We start from the raw sequence: 24,996 nt of genomic DNA, 5'->3' as shown, positions 1-24,996 counted from the left end.
CCCTGCTGCCCGGTTGGTGCTGGATGGCCCTGGGTGATGGGAAGCTGCCCCTAACTGGTTGCTGCAGTTGGGGCGGACTCAGGCCTGTGTCCCCAGGCTCCAGAGCTCTGAAATGTTCCCCCTCGGCCCTCTAACGATGATGACCACTATTTTCCTGGAGTCTCACCTTCTCTTCTCAGCAGAATCCTCCTGGTGTATATTTATCTTGGGCTAAGTAGTTTACAAAGCACTTAGCCCATTTGTTTCATCTACCACAAGCCACCCCCTAGAGTCAGGGCAGATCTTACTGTTCCATTTTCCAGATGGGAATGGAGGAAAAAGTAGCCAGGGAAGAGAGATTATTATTCTCATTTTACAGATGGGGAAGCAAATTCAAATGAATGAACCCATTCATTCATTCATGTACAAAGTGCTGGGAAACAGAGACCTCTAGGACAGCCAGGGTCCCTTTCTCCACCCAGGAGTTTCCAATGACTTGCTCAAGGTCACCAGGTCAGGTCATGGCAGAGCCCACCCTGTGCCCTCCACTCACATTTGAATTCCAGTATGACGGGCCAGGCCTCAACCAAATCATTCTGCTCTGAATTGTTTGAGAGAAGGAATGTTGTGTCTGGACCCTTTGCTGGGGATTAAAATATCCTCTGCTCCCCTCCCCCCAGGCCTGTTTTGGGCCCACATCTGCTTTTTGACGTCTTCATGTCTAGTTATGGAAAACCAGAAGCTGCCAGGGATTTTTTCGGGCCACACAAACCTTCAAGAATGCCATAGCCGTGGTATCACGGAAACAGCTGAGGAGTTGGGTTCCCTGGCTCAGGGACCCCGACACAGGGAGGGGCTTTTGATCCTTCCTCATTGAACTCTCTCATTTTTCCCAGTGAGACCCAGAAAGGGAGTGCTGCCCATGGGGCAGAAGGAAGAGTCTCTTGACCTTAAGACAAGGGAGTTTCCCATCATCCCCCAGGCCTGATTCCCCTGACCACTATCTACCATAACTTTCCATGTTCCACCAAGGTGCAGAGGCTGCCAGAAGTCTTATCTTGAAGTCAGGAGGTGAGGGTTCAGGCTTGGTTTCTGCCACACTTGGGTTGACCTTAGGCCTTTCTTTCCTCACTGGCCAAGGATTCTGACAAACCCTTTCTCCTTCCTGAGCCTCCTGACCTTGAGGTGTAAATGAGAAGACATTTCCAAAGTCCCTTCCAACTCAAGAGTCTTTGGACTAGAGTCCCAGGACCCATCAGGCAGTAAACATTCATATTATATAATATTTTTCTGGCTTTCTCAGTGGGGAGGGAAGAGAATTTTGAACTCAAAATAAAAATAATTTTAAAAAATGGATTAAGCACCTACTATGTACCAAACTCCAAAGCTACAGTAAAGGCATAGATTGTTTGCCATTTTGTGCCTTAGTGTCCCAGGCTTCAGGCTGGACTCTTTTCCCTCCCTCCCTCCCTTTCTTCTTAAGGAACCTTAAATGGAATCATTTACTACTAACTCTCCCTTTTACAGATAGAGAAACTGAGGCAGGTGAAAAAACATTGGTTGGACCTGTTGCAGCCCTGGGTTCAAACCTAGCTATAGTTCACCACTGAGCCTCAGTTGCCTCATCTGTAAATTGGATGTGATACCTGCATTCCCCACCTCCCAAGGTTGTGTATGGGAGATGGATGAAGCAGGTGATCAGGTCAGAGGTCAGTCAACAATTATTTATTAAAACTGACTATGCAGCCAGGCCCTGGCCTAAGTATAGGGGAGACCACATGCAAATACCTAGAGATGTGATCTCTGAGATGTGGGCAGGGTAGGGAAGGCCTGCAGAACATGGGATTTGAGTTGTCTTAAAGGAAGCCAAGAATTTCTAAGAGGTCTGGGTGAGGAGGGAGACCATGGCAGGCACCAGAGACTCGGCAAAAGGACGGAGATGGGAGAGGAATAGCCGGGAGGTCTGTGGGCTGGATAGTGGAGATCACCGAAGGGAGTCGGAAGGATGAGAAGGTAGGAAGGGGTCAGGAGGTGGGAACAGGGATCCATGGGAGTTTATAGAGCACGGTCAGACACAGGCTTGGGAAGAGCCCTTGGGTGGCTGAGTGGGGGATGTATGGCAGTGGGGAGACACTGAAGCGAGGCCATCGATGAGCAGGTGAGCTCGCTGGTTTAAGAGGGGCCTCATCGGAGGCCTAAACCAGGCTGGTTCCCGAGTGAAGGGAACATCCATTCTCTCCCTGAGAGAGAGGGTGAACAAGCCCCAAGGCTGGGTCCAGGTTGGGGAGAAAGAACACGAGTTGTGCGGTGGACAGGCAGCGCTGGAGCCAACTAGCCACGACAGAGGGGGCTGGGCGAGATGGACAGAGTTCCAGAGAGGTGATTCCCGACCTCAGGTGAGCTGGCGAGGAAGGTGAGATCCCCACCCCAAGGCCCGAGGAAAGAAGAGGGCCGAGGAGCATCTGCAGAGAGTGGGTGGACCCGGCCGAGAGCAGCCCAGGGGCGCCCAGGAGCTGTCAGACCAGTTAGGGGAGAGACAGAGACAGAGAGAGAGAGAGACAGAGAGAGACAGAGAGAGAGAGATAGAGAGAGAGAAGAGAGAAGAGAGAGAGACAGAGAGACAGAGAGAGAGAGAGATAGAGAGAGAGGAGAGAGAGAGAAGAGAGAGAGAAGAGAGAAGAGAGAGAGACAGAGAGACAGAGAGAGAGAGAGAGAGAGAGAGAGAGAGAGAGAGACAGAGAGAGAGACAGAGACAGAGACACAGAGAGAGAGAGGAGAGAGACAGAGAGGAGAGAGAGACAGAGAGACAGAGAGAGAGAGAGAGAGAGAGAGAGAGAGACAGAGAGAGAGACAGAGAGACAGAGGAGAGAGAGAGAGACAGAGAGAGAGACAGAGAGAGAGACAGAGAGACAGAGGAGAGAGAGAGAGACAGAGAGACAGAGGAGAGAGAGAGACAGAGAGGAGAGAGAGACAGAGAGGAGAGACAGAGAGAGAGACAGAGAGAGAGAGATAGAGAGAGAGAGAGAGAGAGAGAGAGAGAGAGAGAGAGACAGAGAGACAGAGAGGAGAGACAGAGAGAGAGACAGAGACAGAGACACACAGAGAGAGAGGAGAGAGACAGAGAGAGAGACAGAGAGACAGAGAGACAGAGGAGAGAGAGAGACAGAGAGACAGAGAGAGAGAGACAGAGAGGAGAGAGAGACAGAGAGGAGAGACAGAGAGAGAGACAGAGACAGAGACACACAGAGAGAGAGGAGAGAGAGAGAGAGAGAGAGACAGAGAGACAGAGAGAGAGAGAGAGAGAGAGAGAGAGAGAGAGAGAGAGAGAGAGAGAGAGAGACAGAGAGAGAGACAGAGGAGAGAGAGAGAGAGAGAGAGAGAGAGAGAGAGAGACAGAGGAGAGAGAGAGACAGAGAGACAGAGAGACAGAGAGACAGAGGAGAGAGAGAGAGAGAGAGAGACAGAGAGAGACGGGGGGAGGGAGACGGGGGGGGGCAGACCACATGGTTTCTGCCACACAGCGGGGAGACCCCCCGACCTGACGCCCCCAGGAAGGGCTGAGCCCCGGCTGCGGGGGGGGGGGCCCTGCCTCGGGGGGCGTTGGGGGAGGGGGACCCCGAAGGGAGAAGCGGGCCAGGCGGGGCCCGGCCCAGCAGAAGGGCGCTGCGGCCCCGGCCGAGGCCCGGGCGGGGGTCTGCAGGTGGGGGGCGGCGTGGCAGCCCCCCCGGGTCACTCAGAGCCTCTGCGGGCCCAGGGGGCGCTCCTGGGAGGGGGGGGGGGGCCGGGCCCGGAAGTCCGGGCGAGGAGGCGGGAAGGGCCTCGGGCCGGTCCAGGTGAGCCCCGGTGATTGACAGCCCGGGGGCGGGCCCTGGGAGCCTGCGCTCCGGGGGGAGGCTCGGCCTCACGCGGGGGGGTAGGGGCGGAGCCGGGGAGGGGCGGGGCGAGCCTCGGGGCGGGGCTCCGCCGACATGCCCCGCTCTGATTGGCCCTCCCCGGGGTCGCCCGCGGGGGCGCGGCTCCGGGCCCGCCCCGAGGCTCGGCGGGCCAATGGGCTTGCTCGGGGGGCGGGGCCCGGGCGGCGGCGGCGGCTCCGGCGGCGGCCGCCCCGGAGACGGCGGAGGCGGCGGGCGGGGCCGGGCCGGGCCGGGCGGGCGATGGCGAAGAGCCGCGGGGAGAACGGGCCGCGCTCTCCGGGGCCGGCCGGGAGCCTGGCGGGGACGCGGGAGAGCCTGGCCCCGGGCCCGGACGCGGCCTCGGCCGCCGACGAGCTCAGCTCTCTGGGCTCCGACTCGGAGGCCAACGGCTTCGCCGAGCGCCGCACCGACAAGTTCGGCTTCCTGGTGGGCGCGCAGGGCGACCCCGGAGCGTGAGTAGCGCGGCCCCCCAGCTGCCGGGGACCCCCGGGACCCCCAGACTGTTGCGACCCGGAGATCGCTGTGACCCCGAGATGGCCGTCTCCTCGCCTTGTGACCCCGAGATTGCCGGGCCCCCCCAGACTGCCGGCTTATCCCCCGCTGAGATCCCAAGATTGCGACCCCCGGTGACACCCCCAGAACCCCTCCGCCGAGCCACGACCCCATCCACTGTCTAAGACCCCCTCAAGACTCCCGGCCTCCCCACGTGACCCCCATGACCCCCCCAGACTGCCGAAAACCCCGCCTGCACCCCCTCCCTGCCCCCATCCCTCTCGCGCCGCGACTCCCCCCAAAACCCTCCGTGACTGCCGTGACCCCCCAGTACCGCCGCCTTTCTCCCCCACACTGCTGGGGCCCCCTTCCCCCCAACTCCACCTGAGACATCCGTGACCCCGCCTTCAGGCAATTTCTGGGCGACCCCGTTGGGCGGGGGCCTGTGACTCAACACAAGGGAGAAGGGCGCCCCTTCTCCCCCCTCCCCGCCCGATCCGCACACACTCGGGGCCCGGACACCCTGACACCTGACCCCCCCCCCCCAGGCTCCTACCTGGGAGGCCGGGCTTCCTGGGCCACTTCCACTGCCCCGCCACCCCGCCGGCCAGACCTGAGTTTCTCCTGGGGACCCCCGATCCCCCCCATAAGGCCCAGAGACTCAGCCCCCAGCCCCCATCACTAGGGCGACAGCTCAGTTTCCCCGGCCTCTCTGGAATTTCCCCAGTTCACTCATTCTCCCAAGCCCAGCCCAGCTGCCGAGGGCCCCCCACCCCCAGCCCAGAAGCGGGGCTCCCATCCGGAGATCATCTTCCCTAGACTTTTGTGCCAGTTCCATGGAAGGTGGACCCCCACTGCCCTGTCCTCACAGAGCCCCTTCCCTCCCCACAGAGCTATTCCAGGAGAAGTGGAGGACACAGCCCCACTGGGATCCTGGAAGGGTCTGGAAATCCCCCCCAACAGGCCTTAAGCTTCAGACACAGTTCCACTCTGCCCCTCCCCCTCCCGTCCCCCTCCCTGGAATCCCCCCCATTGAAATATGAGTAATATGGCTACTCTCCCAAGCCTTGGGAGCCCCCCCAGTTTCCTTCCAGAAATTAGTCCTGAAACTCTCCAGAAGGGGGAAGCCCTCTAGGGCGCTTCATCAAGGTCCTTCTCCAGGTTCTCCACCCCCCACACTGGAGCATTTCCTCTGCACCCCCAATCCCAGCTTTCCCAGCTGTTGCTTCTCTAGAGGAAGGTGTTGGCTCTGTTCTCACTCTCCCACTCCCCAGGGCCCAGATGGCAAGGGTCTCATACCCAGCCGGGTGACTGGTGCTGGCGGCTCTCCCCTCCCTCTGCCCAAGTGCTAGGTCTCATTCTACACTGCCCCTTCCCCCAGACAAATTCCAGATGGGTACTGCTTCCCCCCATTCATTTGCACAGCGGGCTAGCTGACCACCCTCTCCCCCTCCAAGGCCGGCTATGCCCTCAGCTCTTCCACCAGGTGAAGTAATTAGCCCTCCTGCACCTCCCACAAAGGTAGATGCACTACAAAGGGTGCCCAGAACCTCATTCCCTCCCAGAGACAGACACCGATCCAGACCCCTCAAAGGCAAACTCATCTCCCAGGCTCAAATACAGATGTTGGATAGAGATAGGCCTCTGCCCTTCAACTCTCCCCTCATACATCAGCTATGACATGTGGGTCCATCCAGTGCTATCTACCCCCACGCCACACATGTGGCTGTGCCTCTCATGCCCCTTCCCCCATCTGCCCCAGGCAGGACGTGCCTCTCTATAGTCCAGATAAAGGACAAGCCCTTTCCCCCATTTCTGAGCTCCTTTCCCAGCCCTGACCTCTGCTTTGTGGTCACGGAAAAGCTTTTAGGTCCTCAGGCCCATTTGAGGCAGGTTGGCAGTGGGGGCTATTTTCTGCCCACCTGCCCCAGAAGGTGCCCTCTGTTTCAAGTTCATCTCACCCTTCAGGAGGGAGCTCTGACATCTCACCTTTCTCACCATCTATGTGGTGACAGGAAATCCTCAGCTGGCACCAGACCATGGTAACCCCTCACTGATGGATTGATAGCCCAGCCAAGCCTTCTGCTCACTTCTTCCCTGGCCATGCGGCGACACCCCGAAACCCCTCTCCCCAATGTCTTCTTGTGCCTAATGGAGGTCTGAAACTTAGCAAGGAGTAAGGACATAGATTGATGCTCTCAGATTTCTAAAATGGGGAACTCATCACGCGGGAGGGGTGGGGGAAGGGAGATGGTGGGCCATTATTCGGGTGTTGGGGAGGGACCCAGGATCTTATGCCTTTTCCAGGGTACGAGAGAGCTGCAGATAGACCTCTTTAGGTGCGTGGTGGGGGTGGACACAGGGTAGAGCTGAGGAACGTTTGCCCTTTGCCCGGTCAGAGAAGGGAGCCATTATTTCTGCTGTTAGTAGCCAGAGACCCCTCCTTTTAGCTGGAGGGTGGGAGGCAGTCGGCCGGGCCAGCTTGGCCCTTGGCTGCCCCCCCCCCTGGACTCTTGAGAGTCCGAGGAGAGACAGCAGGGGGCCAGAGGAGAGGGGGACTCTGCCCCTGAGGCCCCAGGGGACTCTGCCTCGAGGCCCCCGGGGGACTCAGCCTAGTCGATTGGGCCTTGTGCCTGGGCTCCCTCCATACTGTTTCACGCTGTGACTCCCTGCAGCTTTGGCCTGACTTTAGGTTTCTGTAAGAAGGCCCTGTATTTTCCTCTTTCACCTCCCTTTCTTGACCTACATCTATTGGTGCTGTACTGGTAATCTGGGTGTTGCCTGCTTGACTTTTGTTGAGGTGGAAAACAGGTCCTTCCTGGCGACCATAAGGAGGATGGTTTGGGGTGACTGATGGCCCGTGACCCTCCTTGTGCCCCGGAGGAATGAGACAGCGGGAGAAGCTGCCTGAGTGGTGGCAAGGAAGGGCCACCGAGATCCTGCTGGCCATAGGTCCTTTGGGGTGGACTTTGTTGGCTGCCTCTCCACACCTAGAGTGGCTCACTCAGCCAGATGGTCACGGGACCAGCCCCCGAGGGAACAGGGGCCAAGAGTGCTCCAGCTAGGTCACCTCGTCTGCCTCTCGTGTAACAGCTGAGGACACTCAGATCTGGGAAAGTCTTTGCTAGAGATGGCTGTCCTCTGTGCTGGTGATGGGAAGGACTAAGTGCTTTACAGATGTATCTCTGATCTTTGAGGGGAGTGGCTGCAGTTTTTGATCCCCATTTTATAGATAGGGAAGCTGAGGAAGGCAGAGGTTAAGTGACTTACTTGCCCATACCCACCAGACTGGTAGTGTCTTAGGCTAGACCATCAAGTCTAGTGGTCCTGACTCCCTACCCCGGTCTATCCACCCCATGGTGGTCTTTGAATGTTTGAGGTACAGAAGTGTTTATAAGAATCAGGACAGAGGTGGGCTCTTGGAGCTCATCAGCCCAACTCCAGAGCTCTTTTGTCAGGCTTCCCTTCCTTACCCTTTCTGCCCCAGTCCTGGGGATACTTGAGGAATTAAGGAGGCAAGCTCTGCCCTCAAGGGGCTGCCAGTATGACTGAGGATCCTGGCGGGCAGGAGACATGACCAACAGCCTTCAATATATTAATGGCTGGACCAGAGCTGTGGGCAGTGCAGCCTGAGGAGTTCAGAGGGGGCAGGGCTCCTTGGTTGGAGGGATGATCCCAGGGCTTTAGGGACCCCTGAGGAGAGTGGGTTCACTGGAGCTGGTGAGCCTTGAGTGGCAGGCAGCTAGAAAGGAAGATTCATGTGGCTAAGGCCCAGATGGTAGAGGCTCCCCCAGAATGAGGAAGCCTCTAATCTCCATAGTTTTTCAAGGAGTGCAGTTACTATTCCTATTTTATAGGTGAAGAAGTAAGGTTTTGAGGGGGAAAAGGCCTTGCTAGATGGTGGAGTTGAAGTCCAGGACTTCTGATGCCCAGGAGCCCACCTTGAGGGGCAAAGCCACACATACTCCCTCTTTGCTGTCCAGTGAGCACAGCAATCAGCTGAAGAGACAGACCAACTGGGCAGACACAAGGCTCATGGCTGGGATGGCCACTGTGGCCCTGCCTCCCTGGCCTCTCCTTTTTCCATCTGTTGGCTTCTCGGGCCCTTGAGGACTCTCATTCCCTTCCCTGCACCAAGATCACTATGCTCTCCCTCATTCCCCTGGGTGCCTGTTTCCTGCAAGGGCAACAGGGGGGTCTGCAAACCCAGGGAACATCTGGAGCAGTTGTGGATGCCAGAGGTTATTTCTGTAGTGCTGGCCCATGTTTCCTCCCCACCCCCTCAAGGGTGGCCCAACAGACTTCCTATGAAAGCATCCTGATGGAGAGGGAAAGGAGGGTCTCTGAACAGCAACCTAAAGTGCCTTCCTCTTGAGGCCCCCCACAAACAGGCTCAGGTCTCAGCTGCCCAGCTGGAATGAGACAGCTACAGACGATGGCGGGGGATGTTGGGAGAACCCTAGAGAGGGAGGCTGCTGGGCCTCCCTTGTTCCTTCCCTCGCTCCCCACTCCAGTCTCAGAAGAAAATCTGGTTTGGCAGCCACGTGGGTGTTAGCTAGTTCCTTTTTGCTGTAGCCTGCTGGAAGAGCCCATCCTAAACTGTGTCTCTGACAGGAGCCCACTTGGAAGGGGAGGGGGCTGACTTAGCAGCCCCTGCCCTCATGGGCTGCCTCAACTGGACAGTCTTGAGCTGTGGGAATGAGATAAAGTCAGCGGGACCTGTTTGTTTGGTGTTTTGTTCTCCCAGTCTCTAGACAGCCCATGGCACCAGGCCCAGGGTCAAGATCCCAAGAAGGGGGTAGGCCTCTGCAGGAGCCAGGGGCCACCGGATAGGACAAAGCCTCCCCACAGCCTCTCCATGGACCCAGGAGAGTCTCCAATAAGTGCTATTTATGGAACCATTCATTTCAGACCTGTCTATTGAGCATCTGTGGGGTCCTGGGGTCCAGGTCAGGGGACAAATGAGAGACTGGCTTCTGGCCTTCTACTTGGAGGCTGGTGAGGAAGATAATAGCACCTTAAGTAAAAGAGAGGGGTCCAGTGTCCTGGACAAGTTCAGAGGAGCAAAAGATTATATTTGACTGCAGGAAAAACAGAAAATTCCTCCAGGAGGGGAGATCTGAGCCTTGGAAAAGGGCTTGCATTTCAGCAGATGGAAACAGAAATGCTTGGGAAGGAGTGGTCCTTCCCCCTCACCCCATTATTGGTGCCTTCATTTCCCCCTTTAGAATTGATACTTTTTATTTTTTATTTTTCAAATTTTATTTTTTTAAGGGGTTAAGTGACTTGCCCAAAGTCACACATCTAGACAATTATTAAGTGTCTGAGGCCAGATTTAACTCCTGACTCCAGGGCTGGTGCTCTTCCAGCTGTTCACTCTGCCTTGTAACAAATCAAAACTAATTACTCATTATGGAGAAAGTGATGTTGTCCAACAGTGTGTTAGGCTTCCTTTGTCCTGAGATCTGAGCCCTTAAGCCCTGGACACCTATTCTCTGGGCTCTCCAGGGAAGATTGGTCGGGGCATTTAAGTAACTTTGAAGCTTTAAGGTCTGGGCTTGTTTTCATGATTCAGGAATATATATTCCTTTGGTCTCCATTTGTTCCTTTATCTCACTTCACAAAAATCTTCCTTATTGGCCATTTATGACTCAATAACATTCCATCATATTCCTTCACCCATTTCCCGATGGGTCTGCTAGGGTTTTGTTACCACAAGAAGTGATACTAGAGTTTGCTGTGCATGTGTGGGATCTTTCTTGCCATGTTGACTTTCTTGCCATACATATAACCCCCTCTTTTCTTCCTGTCTTTTGGTGGGGGGACTGGAAGTTGAAACCCCCTCAGTCACATTGGGAGGATTGGCCGGTGAATCTGTCACTCAGCAAGCATTTTATTTAGCATCTGTTTTGTGCCGTGCTGGCCCTCACTAGTCACTCAGGCTGCAGAAACAACATGAAAAAACATTCCCTTTCTACAGTTGAATGAGGAGAGAACCTGTCCATATTTGGATATAGATGAGATATCTATGAGGGAGATAAAAGATAATCTCAGAAGGCCAGGCCCAGCCTGCCAGGGACAGGGATGGCTCAGGGTCTCCTGCAGAAGGTGATGCCTGGGGAAAACCGTGAGGTGATGGTGGAGGGGGAAGAGCAGTATTGGCCTAAGGGACTGACCAAGATGGCAGATGGGTGACCATGAAGCCTGGTTGTCTGCAGCAGAGAGTAGGGGGGAGGGGAGATTGGGGGATGAGGCTGCCTCCAAAGTCTGAATAAGAAAAAAATCAGGAAAGTCACTTAGTCATCTTTTGTATGCCAGATCATGCTAAGTACTTTGCTCATGTTGTCTTGTTTCATCCACAAATGACTCTGGGAGACCGATGCCCCAAAGAACAGTATGGCAATTGTGTGGAGGATTCATTGGAGAGGGGAGAGATTTGAGATAGGGAAAGCAATCACAAGGGTATTGTAATATTCCATACGAGAAGTGGGCCTGAATTAGGGTAGTTGCTTATGGGAATAATGGGAAGGGGAGGGTTGTAGAGGCAAGATGTGGCAAGTGATTGGCTAGAGTAGGTTGAGTGAGAGTTAGGAGCTGAGGAGGAGGAGGCTAAAGAGATTGATAGCTACTAGACAGAAATTGGGAAGGAGAATGAATGAGTGCTAGATATGTTGAATTGGAGGGATCTGTTGATTGCCCAGATTGAGGTGAATTCAAAAGCATTCATTAAGGACTTGCTTTCTGGCAAGCATTAGAGATATCCTCACTCAGGAAAGTGACATGGTCTCTGCTATTTTATTTTTTAGGTTTTTGCAAGGCAAATGGGGTTAAGTGACTTGCCCAAGGCCACACAGCTAGGTAATTAAGTGTCTGAAGCCGGATTTGAACTCAGTTCCTCCTGACCAGGGTTGGTGCTCTATCCACGGTGTCACCCAGCCACCCCAAATGGTCTCTGCTATTAAGGGCCTCACATTCTAGAGATGGACTGAACTGCAGGGCAGATAGAAAGACCTTGAAGTCCTGGAGTTTCTATAGATAGGTTGAATGGCAGGACCCAGTGGTCTACTTAAGGCTATATCAGAGGTCATATGAAATTGCTGGTGGTCTGGAGGGCATCGAGACAATGGAAATAGTAAGTCTGGAAATGGTAAAACCTTATGACATAGTTGTAGGAAAGATGGTGGTCATCCATCTTTCTAGAAGGACTAGAGTTGGCAATTCCCGTCTTATCTAAGTTGCATGAGCAGACAATCCAGAAGGGTCCCAGAGATATTGGAAATGGCCAATAGACATTTGGAACTGGGGGAAGATGAATGGTGGGGAATCTAGTAGAAAGGCATAGAGATAAGAAGTGGTGGAGCAAAGCATGTGAAGAATAGCAAATAGACCAGCATATGGCTCTATTGTCAAGATTGTGGAAGGGAGAACGTCTGTATGAGATTGGGAAGATATGAAGGGGCCCAACTGTGAAATGTTTTAAATGCCCAATAGGAGTTTCTCTTTGATCCTAGAGATCATAAAGTAGCCACTAGTATCCAGCTTCAAAGTGCAAAAGGACTTTAGAGCTCATCTGATCCAACCTCTTCATTTTGTAGATAAGGAAATGGAGGCACCAGAAGGTGGAAGGGTTTACTTAAGGCCATGTAAGTGGCATGCCGCCAGATGCTGCTGGATGATGTGATTCCATTGGACCAAATTACAGCTCGCCATGACAGAAGGTCCTCCTGCCACAGGGCAGACAGGAAAGAACTCATCTCAGTCAAAGGAATTGGGAAAAGCTGTTGTGAGACTTTGTTACCTTCTCTGTGTTTCTTGTCCTGAGATAGGACAAGACTTTGTTGTCTTCTCTGTGTTTCTTGTTCTGAGATAGGACATCTAAGATGTGCCTAGATGTGAAAATCAAAAGAACTTCCCAACATCCCATTCCAGGGATGACCTAAATCTAAAGAATCAAGATCAATGTTCTTTTTTATTTCTAATTTCATATGTGTGTGTGTGTGTGTGTGTGTGTGTGTATACACACACACATATTTTCTTTCAATCAGGAATATTGATTCTTTCCCCAGCCCTCTTCCCCAATTGAAAATTAAAGTATGGGGCAGCTAGGTGGCGCAGTGGATAGAGCACCGGCCCTGGAGTCAGGAGTACCTGAGTTCAAATCCAGCCTCAGACACTTAATAATCACCTAGCTGTGTGGGCTTGGGCGAGCCACTTAACCCACTGCCTTGCAGGAAAAAAAAAACCCTAAAAAAAAGGAAAGAAAATTAAAGTAAAACAAAACCCTTTGCCAACACAAACATGTGGAACAAATTTCTGCATTGACTGTATCCCCAAACTAAAAATATACATCTGTCTCATTTTACCCTGTGAGTACTTCACTTCCCTGGCAGGAGGTGGATAACGTGTGTCATCATTTGTCCTCTGGAATCATGTTTGGTTACATACTGATCAGAGCCCTTATTTCCTTCAAAGTTGTTTGTCTTTATCATATTGTTATTTTATAAATTGTTCTCCTGGTTCTGCATCAGTTCATGCAAATCTTTCTAGGTTTTGAAATTATTCCCTTTTTCATGTCTCATAACAGTCTTATAACATAAAACATAGCATTTATATATCTTAACTTGTTCAACTATATTGCAATAGATAGCTTTCCCCTCAAATTCCTATTCTTTTCCATTTCAAATTGAGATATAGGTATTTTTGTATAGCCTTAGTTAGGGATCTACCCCAGTGTTTAATTTCTCTTATCTATCTATCTATCTATCTATCTATCTATCTATCTATCTATCTATTTGTTTGTTTGTTTTAGAATTTTGCAAGGCAAATGGGCTTAAGTTGGCTCGCCCAAGACCACACAGCTAGGTGATTATTAAGTGTCTGAGGCCGGATTTGAACTCAGGTACTCCTGACTCCAGGGCCGGTGCTCTATCCACTGTGCCACCTAGTCTCCCTCATTTATTTATCTATCTATTTATTTATTCATTCATTCATTCATTTATTTATAATTTCTCTTTCTCCTCTCTTTTCCTCTTTCTCTGTAATGTAAATATGTATTCTTCCCTCCACTTCAAATGAGAGTAAATGAGACTCAAGTGTCCTCCCCACATCCCTATTTATTCTGCAGCTGTTCACTTGATCACTTTGATTATGTGATTCCTAACTTCCCTTTTCTTCTCTTAAGATCATTAAAGATGTAAGAGAACCACCTCCAGGCCTTGTCTTATTAGACTTGGTGACCCTTGATGATGATAGCGTTCAGAGGGGACAAATGTATCGTTTCATATTTGAATGTAAACATTGATCCTTGTTTAGTCCTCCATACTTGTGTTTTATATTTCTTATAACTCTTGTTTTTGAACTTCATAATTTCTACACAGATTTAGTCTTTTTTCTGCAAGTACTTTTTTCATTAAAGTTCCATTTTCCCCCTTGTAGGAATGCACTTAATTTTTCTGGATAAATTAGTCTCCATTGTAAGCCCATATCCTTTGCTTTATGGAATATAGTATTCAAGCTCTTCATTCCTTTATGGTGGTGGCTACTAAATCTTGGTGACTTTGATTGTGATTCTTCAGTACTTGAATTGTTACACCTTTCTAGAGGTTTACAGTATTTTTTTTTCTTTGACCTGGAATCTTTGGATTTTGGCTATAACATTCCTGGGAATTTTCATGTGAGCTTTTTTTTTTCAGGCGATAACTGATCGATTTTTTCTATTTCTACTTTGCCCTCTGGTTCTGAGAAATCTGTTAATTCTCTTTTAAGGTTTCTTGAAATGTGATATCTAGGATCTCATTTTATGCATAGTGGTGATGGAATCCAATCATTATTAATTTTTTCCTCAGTTTGTTTTCTAGGTTAGTTGCTATATCATAAAATTTTCTTCAATTTTTTTTCCAGTTTTAGTTTTTACTTTACTTTAATTTTTCTAATCTGAAGAGTCATTGACTTCTATTTGATCCATTCTAATTTTTAGGATGCTTGGGCAATATTTTGTATTTCTTGTGCCAGCTGTTAATTTCCTTTTGATTTCTTCAATTTTTTTCTTTTCCGGTTTTTTCCTCCAGGGTTCTCATTTCATTTATAAAAAACATTTTAGACATTCTTGAAACATTCTTCGTCTTTTTTAGGAATTGTAGTTGAATTTGTGTATTTTCTTTTGAAGCTTTACTTATAGAAGTTTTGGAGTCATTTTTTTCTTCTAAGTTTGTGTCTTGTATGTTGCTGTTAATATAAAATAAGACCTTTTTTTTATAGTGGCATATCGTTTGTTTTTCCAGTCTATTTCTTGACTTTGGACTTAACATCAAGGTCAGACTCTGTACACTTCTCAAGAGAAGGTCTGGGAAGTGCTTTCTGGGGTGTTACGTGTAGTGTTTTTCCAGGACCTCAGGACCAGCTCAGGTTGGAGGCCTACAAACTTTTGGTCTGATCTGGGCCAAAATAGATTGCCTCCCCATCTCCCTCATCTGCTTTGCCCATTCCTGACCTTGTTTAGGGACTGAGCAATAATAGATGCCGTTGAATTCGACTTGTTATAGACCGGCAGGCTCCCTTTGGTCTAGCATTCTTGCCCTCATTCCTCTGCAGGTTGGTCTAGGTCCTGGGAGTGGCACCCTGATCTGTTTCTCCCTCAGTGCAGTGCCCAGGGCCTTCTGCAGCCCTCCCCCACATACACACACCGGTGGGAGTTCCCCCAATTCATCCTAGCTCTGGGACCCAGAGCTGCCTCTGGTACCAGTACCCTAGCATTCCCTGGTACATAGTTGTGAGGCCTGGCATTAGTACCCTGGCCAGATCTCGACCCTAATAACCACAGACCTCTCTGTCTGTCTCTGAGGCCAGACAAACGTGGGCTTTGACTTTTCTCAGATTTCCCCATCAAGTTTAAGTCTGGGGTTTTTTCTTTGCTGTTTGGAAGAGTTTGGGGAGGGGGGAGGGAACTCCCCAAACTGCTTCCTGTACTCCTCCCTCCTAACTCCGCCTCCCCAGAGTAGGGCTCTTGTGGTTTTGGTCTGAGTCAATCCCGAGGACTGTGAGCAGGGGGTGAAAGACCTATCCAGAAGCATATCTGCAGTCGATGAAGGAACTGGGGATAGATGGCCCGGAGAAGAGAAGACAAGACTTGGAGTAGGGTCAGGAAGACCTAAGCATCAACTTTAGTCTGCTGAAAGACTATTGAGTTGAAGAGAGCAGAATGAGAAGCCATGGGGGAGACTCCTAATGGACAGAGAACCTTCTGACAATGATGCTGTCCTCAGACATAGTGAGCTGCCACTGCAGGTCGTAGGCCCTCTCATTGGCCCCTTCTGGGAGGTGGGATGACCCCTCCCTCCATGGACGCTGGAAGCACAGAGATTTGCTTTGAAGGGCCTTTTCAGCTTCAGGCTTCCAAGATAAAGCCAATCCTCCATGTTCCTGTGACTTCTGGCATTTGTGGTTTTATTAGTAGCCTCATTTTCACTTGTATTGACGATCATCACTGTGAAGTAGAGAAAAAAATGAGGTGCTATGCATCTGCGTCCTAGTCTGCCTCTCTGCTCTTGTCACCTTGCCATTGAAGAGGAAAGAGTCCTCTGTGCATCTGTTACATATTTTCATAGTTTGCCTTGAAAATTCAAGTTTTGTGTTGCAGTTATGCCCCCAAAGCATGAGGCAAGTCTTCTAGGTTCTAAGGTAAGGTCAAGACCTTGCCAGTCCCAGTCTCTTCTGATAGCAGCCACTAAAGTCCCAGCAGCCTCTCCCAGCAGTGGCTGGTCATAGTCAAGAGGTTTATAGTATTCTCTGTGGAAGGGAAGGTTGAGGTTAAAACACATTTTAGTTTTAGGAATTTCACTTGTTGTTCAGTATTTCTGCTATGGGAGATTTCACGTATTATGGAAAGTGAATAGTGTCCGAAATCAATTTTTTAAAAATTGAGATGTTGGGGCAGCTATGTTGCACAGTGAATAGAGCACTGGCCCTGGAGTCAGGAAGACCTGGGTTCAAATCCAGCCTCAGACACTTAACAGTTACCTAGCTGTGTGACCTCAGGTAAGCCACTTAACCCCATTGCCTTGTAAAAACTAAAAACAAAATAAAACAAAACAAAAATTGAGATGTTAGCATGAAAGCAATTACTAGCAAGAAAAAATGTTTTGCATATTACCAACTTTATTTTGTGTACTGCCATTACATGGATTACTTAGTGGTTCTATGGCAGCTAATGATGCACTGACCTTGGAGTCAGGAGGATGGGAGTTTGAATCCAGTCTCAGACTCTTGACACTAGTTGTGTGACCTTGGGCAAGTCACTTAACCCTGACTGCCTCACATCCAGGGCTATCTCCTCGCTCAAATTCAATTCATGTGCTTGTCATGGCACCATCTCCCTGATGTCATGGTCTTCGAGAATGAAGGACAAACATCATTACTTCTTGGTTACTGTGTTAAAATAAATACATATGAGAATGAATGTTTTGTTAGAAAAGTGCAGAAAAGAATATTTTCAACAATCGTTAGTGAAAGATGTTAGTTTTTGGTGATCCCTGGAACCCGATCCCCTATTTCCCATAGGGGGGATGTATCCATGTTCTTGTTTTTGATTTCGCTTTCTAGGAATGTCACCCCTATGAAAGTTGAGGATTGACTGTCCTTGTTGCAGCAAGGTTCTGGCACAGCCCAAAGGTTGAGGCCTTTATTATCCTGAGATCTGATCTGATAGTGATATCTTGCCTCTTTGCTTTTTTCCCCTCCTCCTTATTTCCAAGGTACTGCTCTTAAGAATTCTTATCCGGGGAGGATGAATGTGTGGAGAAATGAGGCTGAATGCTTCTCCTCATTGCCCAGGCAGTTCAGACTGCAATCTGTGGAGCAGCTGGCTTTGCCAAGGCATCCTAGCAGACTGAGGCTATGCATTTGTTATCTGAGTCTGGGACTCCCCTTGCCAAGAGCTGGCCTTTCAGCGGACCTCTGTCCTCAGCCCTTCCTACTCTCTTTGAGGACCAAATCATCCTTTTTTCTTTAAGAAGGGAGTCTTCCTGGCTCCAGCTCACAAGTAGATTCCACCCTCGGCAAGGTGCTTGACTAATGTCCATTCTAGAATGACTCACTGAAACGTGGCCTGGAGCATAGACAACATGCTGTTTGCAGGTCCTTGTGCTACTAATCTACCTTCTTGCCAATTGGACTTTGACTAATTCTAAGTTTGGGGAGGAGATGGTTTGTGTTGATGACAGCCACAGCATTGGGCACAATGTCCACTCACCTCTGGGAACTCCAGTGTGTCTTAACATCTCCAGGTTTCTTGACCTGACCTTCCTGGCTTCCAGAGAAATTTCTCCATTGGGATACCCCAAGAACTGGGGAAGAAGGGCCAGGTTTCTGACTGATGGGACCTGTGAAGCTAGTAGGTATTGAAATTATTCCTCTGCTTATGTTTAGCTGCTTGGCATTAGAAGAGGTCCCCTGAGGAATGCCAGGGACATAGGAAAAGAACATTGGAGGAAGTGTAAGGCCACCCCAATGCCATCGAGGGATACCCAGCTTTCGTTCCCCATTCCTGGCTAGCCTGGTCATCCTTTTCCCTCAAGAAGCCCAAATTGCCTCTGGTTTCTAAGAAGACAGGAAGTCAGGGTTTGAGTTTGGCCTAGTGTTGACGAGACATCCCTTTTCTGAAAGCCTGAAGTTCATCCTGATGCCAGACTAGCTTGGGCATCGTGAGAATGCCAAGGGTTCCACCAGCCCCATGGTTCCCCTCTGTCTTTGCTGAAAGGGGCTGGGCAGCCCCAGTGGGCATCTTGTGGTAGCTGCTGGGAGGGAGAGCTGTGTAAGGCTTTTTTATTCCTGCCCCATCAGCAGAACAGCAGAGGGAGAACCCTAGGAGGTGATGCAGGTCCTCCCTGCCTTGGGGCATGGCTCTGGTGGGGCCTGGAGAGAACCAATGGAGCAGAATGGCGAGACCACGCCTGAGGAGGAGGAGGACCAAGGGATCTCTGGGTGGAGGCTGATGAGATGGGGAGCCAGCTGCTAGCCGAGGGTGTAACTTGGCAAAGAAAGCCCATGGATCCAGCCTGGAGCCTCCAGCCTAGCAAAGTAGCCAGACCCAGGCTCCGCAGTGACTTCCAGCATCCCGGGAGAGGGTCCTGGGGGGTCTCAGGGCAGAGCCAGGCAGTTACTTTGAGGAGGGTGAGGCAGGAGCTGCAATTCCTGGTTGACCTTAGACTAGTCCCTTGTCCCTTGGGGGTTCCAGTTCCCTCATCTGTCCCAGGGTCATAGGGCCTTTGGCCTTTGTTCCTCCCACCTCCCTGGGTCTTGTGACTTCAGATCAAACAGCTGCAGTTTTTCCTTCATAAGCACTTTTCCCTCTAACACTGTTTTTTATCAGTGCTTTTTTCTTTTGATCCTTCCCCACTCCCACGATCAATTATTACTCAAAACAGAAAGATCACCCGTTTTCATCCCATCGCTTTTGTCCTCGCAGCCAGTCAAGTTCTCTGGAGACCTTCAGCTCTTAGCCTTTATGTCTTTGATAGTCACTGCTCCTTCTTGGTTCTGCTCATTCCCCCCCGCATCAGTCAAAGGAAGTCCAGGTCAATCTCTCTTGAATTCTTCATGGCTCTCATGGGGCGCCACACCCCACAGTGTCTTCAGCTAGTTCCTCTCCCCTACTTCCAGAAGTGCCTGTTGGCAGCTGCCATGGGCATGTGCCCCCTGCTGCTGCGGTTTGAAGAAAGTCTTGGCCCCAGGACTCTGAGAATCCTTCATTGGATAGGTGCCTACAGGTAGCTGATTATAGCCTCTGTGAATTAACAGAGCCCAAACCCCGCCATTTCCTTCTGGTGATGACTCTCTTGGAATGTCGCCAGGCAATCCTTAGACAGCAACCAGACATGCGACTGGCTCATCATCTCCAGGCTACCCTTTCCAGGGCTCAGCCTTCCTGGGCTTATGCGCAGCTAGCCCAGCCTTTGGGAACCCGGCATGAGAGGGATTGGAGGAGGTTGACAAAGTGACTAAAGGACAACTCCTCTTTATGGGGGAATGATTGAATGAATGCACATCCCTTACCAAAACAGTGAGGGAGGAAGCTGGTGCGAGTCCTGCCCGCCCCAGGTCACAGATGAGGAGAAACCCACATCTGGAAGAGGTGAAAGTCTTTGCCCACAATGCCCAGCTCAGAAGTGCCTGAGGCCAGATTTGTGATCTGGCCACCTGATGGACCTAGGAAATTCTCAACCCTTTCTCCCTTTGCCAAGGTCTCCCAGGTTGCTGCAGGACCTGGGTCAGTGGAACCTGAGCAACACTGCTGACCTTTCTTGGTTTGTTTGGTCTGTCTGCATGTCCTCCACTCTCCTCTTCAGGAGGGCACCTCCCTCTGAGCATGGAATCAAGCAGGTTTGGAGGTAGTATGAGTCCCACTTTCCTTCCCTTTTGTGGCAGAGCTATCTAGGACCCAGCAGTGTCTCAACCACCTTCTCTCACTTGATTGAAGGTATCTCAGGGGGTCTCTGGTCCAGGGGTCAGCTGCTGGCCAGAGCTGCCCACCGGCCAGCTTTTGGTCAGGACTGCTAGCCAAGAATGGCCCTGACATTCTAAAATTCATCAAGGCCTTCTCTAAAACTAAAAACCATTCTAGGTTCAGTCCTTAGGAAGCACTCATTCCTTATCTAGCTTGACACTTCTTTTCCAGAAAATGAAATGAAAACCTTGAGAAAGGAAGGAGCTTGACTCTAAGAACGGAGCTCGAACCCAGAACTTAAGTTCCTCCGTCCAGGGCTCTCTTCCCCAGCCCCCATACTGTTGGTGACTTTCAGACCTTTAATTTTTGAGAACATCACCTGGCTGTAGCCAGGGCTTCCCCTGCAACACTTTCATGAAAATCCTCTTTGTAAGGGGCTGCCGGGCTTTAAGATGGAGTTGAGAGTTTGGGGAGGGGTTGGCATGAGTGAGCCCGGCCAGGGCTGTGGAGGTGAGAGGGAGCTCTGGCTGAGTTGTGGCCAGTCCTGGACTCCCAGGGACCTTTTCCTGCTTCCTGCGGAGGAATAGGTTCCTCTGTGTTTGCCTGCCTCTAAGGGAGGACGGGCTGGGCCTGCCTCCGTGGTCTCTCTGAGTCAGCCTGTTTTCAAAGGACTCCACCCTCCTCTTGGCTTTTGAAAGCAAAGCAGAAATGAGAACAGGACTGCCAAGTCTCTCTTGAAAGACATATGCTACTTCCTGAGGCCTCGTCCCCTCGTCCGAGAGCCGATGCCTCTGGTTTCCAGCCCAGACACAGATCCTGGGCTGGAGTTGTTCAACTTGCAGGAGGCAGTGTTTCTCTGGGGTCCTCCTGTTTCCCTTCCCTTCCTCCTTGAAATATTGATAACTAGCATGAATCTGGTCCCTTATAAATATTCTCTCACTGAATCCTTACATCAGTCTTGAAAGGTATATGGGGAAACTGAGGCAGAAGTGAAGTGACTTGCCCAGGGTCACACAGTCAGTCAGTGTCAAAGGTTGGATTTGAATGCAGGTCATCTTGGCTTCAGGCCTACCCCTCTGGGAAGTACTTTCCACAAATATTGATTAAGGGCCTAGTTCCTTGGAGTAGTAACTCTAGCACAAGAAGAGGCATGGGCACTGAACTCAGGGCTTCATAATCCAATTGGGAGGCTAGGATGGGGAAGCAAATACCTGGCCTATAAGGGAAAGGGAGAAGAGGGTCACACGTGGTGCCAATTGTACAGTCTAGGGGCAGGCAGGTGGGGCGCTTCATGGTGGAGACACTGCCCCAACGGAGGAGAGGAAGGAAGTGCTCCAGAGGGGAGCTTGGGAGGTCATAGGAGCATCTATTAGAGCCCAGTTGTGGATGACCTTGGATGCAGAGATGGAGTTTATATTTTATCTGGTAGTCTGCAGGCTTCAGATTTTGCCTTTCAAGAGAGGTGTAAAGGAGGGATGGGAGAGGGGTGCCCTAGTTTGGCCCTTATGATAGTTGGGCCTTCACAAAGGGCTTGTGGGAGTAGAGAAGGAATAGATGCCAGAGAGGATGGCACCTCTTGGATGGGAAGCAAGCCATGGGACCTTGGAAAAGTCACCTAACTTCAGACTTCTCAGGACCCTTCTGAGATCCAGGTCTGTCATCCTGGAAGCTAGGTTTTGAAGCTCTGTACCTGGTAGGCAGGGGCATCAACAAGAATAAACAAGGGAAGGGGAACTGTTTGGGGTTGAAAAACCTGAGTGCCTGACTTGCAGTAGGTGTGGTCTTTCAGGATTCTGGGTTCAGGACTTGGGCCAGGGTCATGGTGTGGGCAGTGATCCCAGATTTGAGGTATGACTGAGAGAGGTCAGAGTTTTAGCCCTGGCTGGGCCGCTCCTCAGCTACAAGTCACTGCATGTCTCAGGTCTCTGCTCCCACATGGACACCACCCCCCGCTTCTAGCTCAGGGCCCTGACTCCAGGCTCAGGGGTAGAATAATGTTGACATCATTTCCTGGTACCTGGGAGAGTGGCACTGGTCTCTACCACAGTTAAATCGGGAGGAGTCCAGACTGGTAGAGCCAGAATAGCTGGCTGTGGAGGATCTGGACTGACCTTGGAGGCTGTGAAGGCCATCCAGTCCAAAGTGGACCTGGACAAGTATCTCTTGGTCAGCAGGGGCCTCTGCTGGAAGCCCTCCAGTCTGAAGACCTCTTACTAACTGGATCTTTGTAAAAATGCTGGGTGGTGACTATTGACCACAGCAGGCGATTAGGAAGGGAAAGTCTTGGCCTTGCTTTGGGGGAGCTGCTGCTGCCTAGCTGGGGGGCCTTGAGAACCAGGCTGAGGAATTTAAGTTGGATGAGCTTGGCCCAGGGTACAGGGTGGGATCTCCAGAGTTGAGGCAGGTGCGATGGAGACTCCCTGGGGTGAATGAGGAAGGTTCACTCTGCCAGGGCAGGCAACAGCAGGAACCTGGCAGTAGACTCTACTTGATTTACCAATCTGTTTTTTTAGGGGAAAGGAACCAATGTGAAGGCCTCACCCAGCTCTGTAGCCCTGAAAGCTGCCCCCTGAGCTTCAGGAAAAGCAGTTTGAAGCTCATCCTTTGGTCTAAAGGCCAAAAGGGTCAGAGATCCCCTTATCTCCTGCATCCTCCCAGCTGCCTTGGGGTAGGTGTGGCCACTTCTCTGTGACCTTTCCCAGGAAGGAAAGGGGCTGCTGCCCAGCCGGGCTGGGGCTAGTCCAGTTGTGCATCCATCATCTCTTGCTTTGCTTCCCTGTTGTTTTTCTTTTTTGGTTTCTGTAGGGCAGTGGGGTTAAGTGGTTACCCAAGATCACATAGCTAAGTAATTAGTAAATGTCTGAGGTCAGATTTGAACTCAGGTCCTCCTGAATCCAGGGTCAGTGCTCTATCCACTGTGCCACCTAGCTGCCCCCCATTGCCAGATTGTTGAGCCTCTTCCTTATGCTTGAGGATGCCCTGACTCTCAGAGGGGAGTCTGGCAGGTTGTGAGAGATACTTTGAGGAGGGTGGGGAAGTGGAAAACACTACTTTCCTGGCCTACAGGGTCCTTAATATATGGCAGAGGCAAGGGATTTGGGGTGACATCACTCTAGAAAGGTCACTGGGACAAAACCAGTAGATGAAGTGAATCAGTTCAACTTGTGTGGTGTGTTCCTGGGATGCCCAGGCTGCCAGGCTAAGTGAGTCAGAGATCCAGAAGAGGTGTAGGGGAAGCTTCCCTGGCCTTGAGTCTCAGCTCAGGCCCCTTTTGGGTGAAAGACCTTGGATAAGTCTTCTCTAAAACTGAGGTGGGGTGTCCTATGGGCCCCATCTCCTGCGTAGGGAACCAGAACCATGGGGCTTAGAGGTAGAGGGAAGTAAGCCACACGCATGTGAGCAGAGGCACACCCACAGGAAGCCAGGAACAATACAGAGAGGGGCAGAGTGCTGCCTCCGCTGATGGGGGCTTTGGGGAGGTGGAGGCACGTGTGATGCCAGGGAGTCAGTAATGAGCACACATGGAAGAGATGGGCCCAGCCTGAGATGGGGATCTCTCAAAAATCCAACTTACTGAAGAAAAAAATAAATTGGGAGCTCACAGAGCTATAAGAGCATTAGCCGTTGGAGAACCCAGGCTCCTAGAGTTGGAGCCATGAAGGGGCTGGTTCAGATGGAGCAAACCGAGGCCCAAGACTGTAGAGCTTATGGGGGTTAGGACTAGAATTCAACAAACTTAATGAAGTGCCTGTTCATGGCCCACCTGGGAGCTACCAAGACAAAGTCAACCCTTGCCCTCCCCCTCCCTGCGAGGTGTGCCCACAAGAACTAGGTAGCAGCAGGGTCCTGACTGGCCAGCCCTGGCATCCCCCCAGTGGAAGTGGGGGGACCTGATGTGACTAGCTGGGTTGCAAAGCCCCAAGCAGGCCCCTTTGCCTGAAGATTGGAAAGGGAGGGAACCTGAGGAGTTGGTCACTTGAGAAGGGGAATGAAGCCCTGGGCATATGGGGGCCAGAGGTACGAGGGGGCGAGCCTGGAAGCCAGACCCAGGGGCTCAGAACCCTTTCCTTGGGCTCTGACATTCAGAGGGCAGTTTTGTGAAAAGAAATTTGATTTAATCTTTTTTCCACCTGAGAAAGCACCTGTCCCATAAAGCAAAATCCATGTGAGCTCAACTTTTTCCTGTTGATGAAACAATGGGGGTTGTCCTCTCCTGGTTGGTGTTTTCTGACCATCTTGTTACTCATGAACACTCTGGGGAGGGGAGAAGGTGAACACTTAGAACTGACCCCTGGGTTGCCCTCTCTTCTAGGGGAGATGGGGTGATCAGGCTTCCCCGATCACCCAGGTCCCCCAGGGAAGTACCTCCTAAGCCGTCCCAGGCCAAGAAAGAGTGAGAACCCTTTCCCTCTTAAACTCACAAATCCAGTAAGGTTAAAAATAAAACTTTACTAGGTAATTAAACAAAGCATCACATCAGCAAAAGTGAGTACAAAGCTCAGCTGGTCAGGTTTGCCAAGTTGTAGCTGGTGCGGCCGGCTGCCCATCCGAGCCAGGGGGTGGGGTGAGGTGGAAGTGAAGCCTGGCCAGCCTCCAGACCTGCTCAGAGCTGCGGGCTCACTCACGGGGCTGGGAGGCTGCTAATGTGACTGAATCCACTGGAGAAGGAGAAAGCCTGGCCGGTCAAGCGTGCTGGACAGCTGGCAGGCCTCTTCTGGTTCCTTCCTGGAAGGGGCTCGGGTGGCCTTGGGCCCCCTTCCTGTGAAGGGGGTGTGGAGTGTAGGGAAGCCGTGGGGTTGGCCCAGGCCACCCCAGCTCCATTCATGCCGGACTCTGGGGCAGATCATGTTGACTGGCTCCCTCTTAGGCCCCAAGCCCCGGCTCTCTGGCGCCTCTGCCTGTCTGCGCATGACTCGTGTTTGGTCTTCAGTAACATTTCAGGGTTTCTCTTCTGGCAGATGATCCTGGCTCAGTTACTTCACCTGTAAAATGGACCAATACCGTCACTACCTGCCTTATAGGATTATTGTGATGTAAGCTGAAAGCGCTTTGTAAACTCTGCTAGGAGTGACTGTAGCTATTGCCTTTGAAGTCTGAACCTCATCTCCTTGTGGTATCATGTTACTGAACACGATATTATTCCTCACCCTTGCTCAAGAACAAAGGGTGTTC

General features: G+C 51.1%; 1 protein-coding gene across 2 annotated transcripts in view; it reads left to right on the top strand.

Annotated features, from left to right (window-relative positions):
• Nucleotides 1-4,088: 4,088 nt before the first annotated feature.
• TBC1D10A (TBC1 domain family member 10A) overlaps nt 4,089-24,996 on the top strand; it is a 35,578-nt gene continuing 14,670 nt past the window's right edge. Inside the window, exon 1 of one of the 2 annotated variants that reach the window (XM_074206334.1) lies at nt 4,089-4,345. In XM_074206334.1, coding sequence (XP_074062435.1) covers nt 4,134-4,345 — 212 coding nt within the window. In that variant the 5' untranslated portion in view covers nt 4,089-4,133. Of the gene's footprint in view, nt 4,346-14,466; nt 17,777-24,996 lie in introns of those variants that run through there. The other variant, XM_074206335.1, reaches the window with a different exon arrangement.

The sequence above is a fragment of the Macrotis lagotis genome, chromosome X, assembly GCF_037893015.1.
Source record: "Macrotis lagotis isolate mMagLag1 chromosome X, bilby.v1.9.chrom.fasta, whole genome shotgun sequence".
Lineage (NCBI taxonomy): Eukaryota > Metazoa > Chordata > Mammalia > Peramelemorphia > Peramelidae > Macrotis > Macrotis lagotis.
Note: the sequence above shows the minus strand (reverse complement) of the source record. Positions and strands in the feature narration are given on the sequence as shown.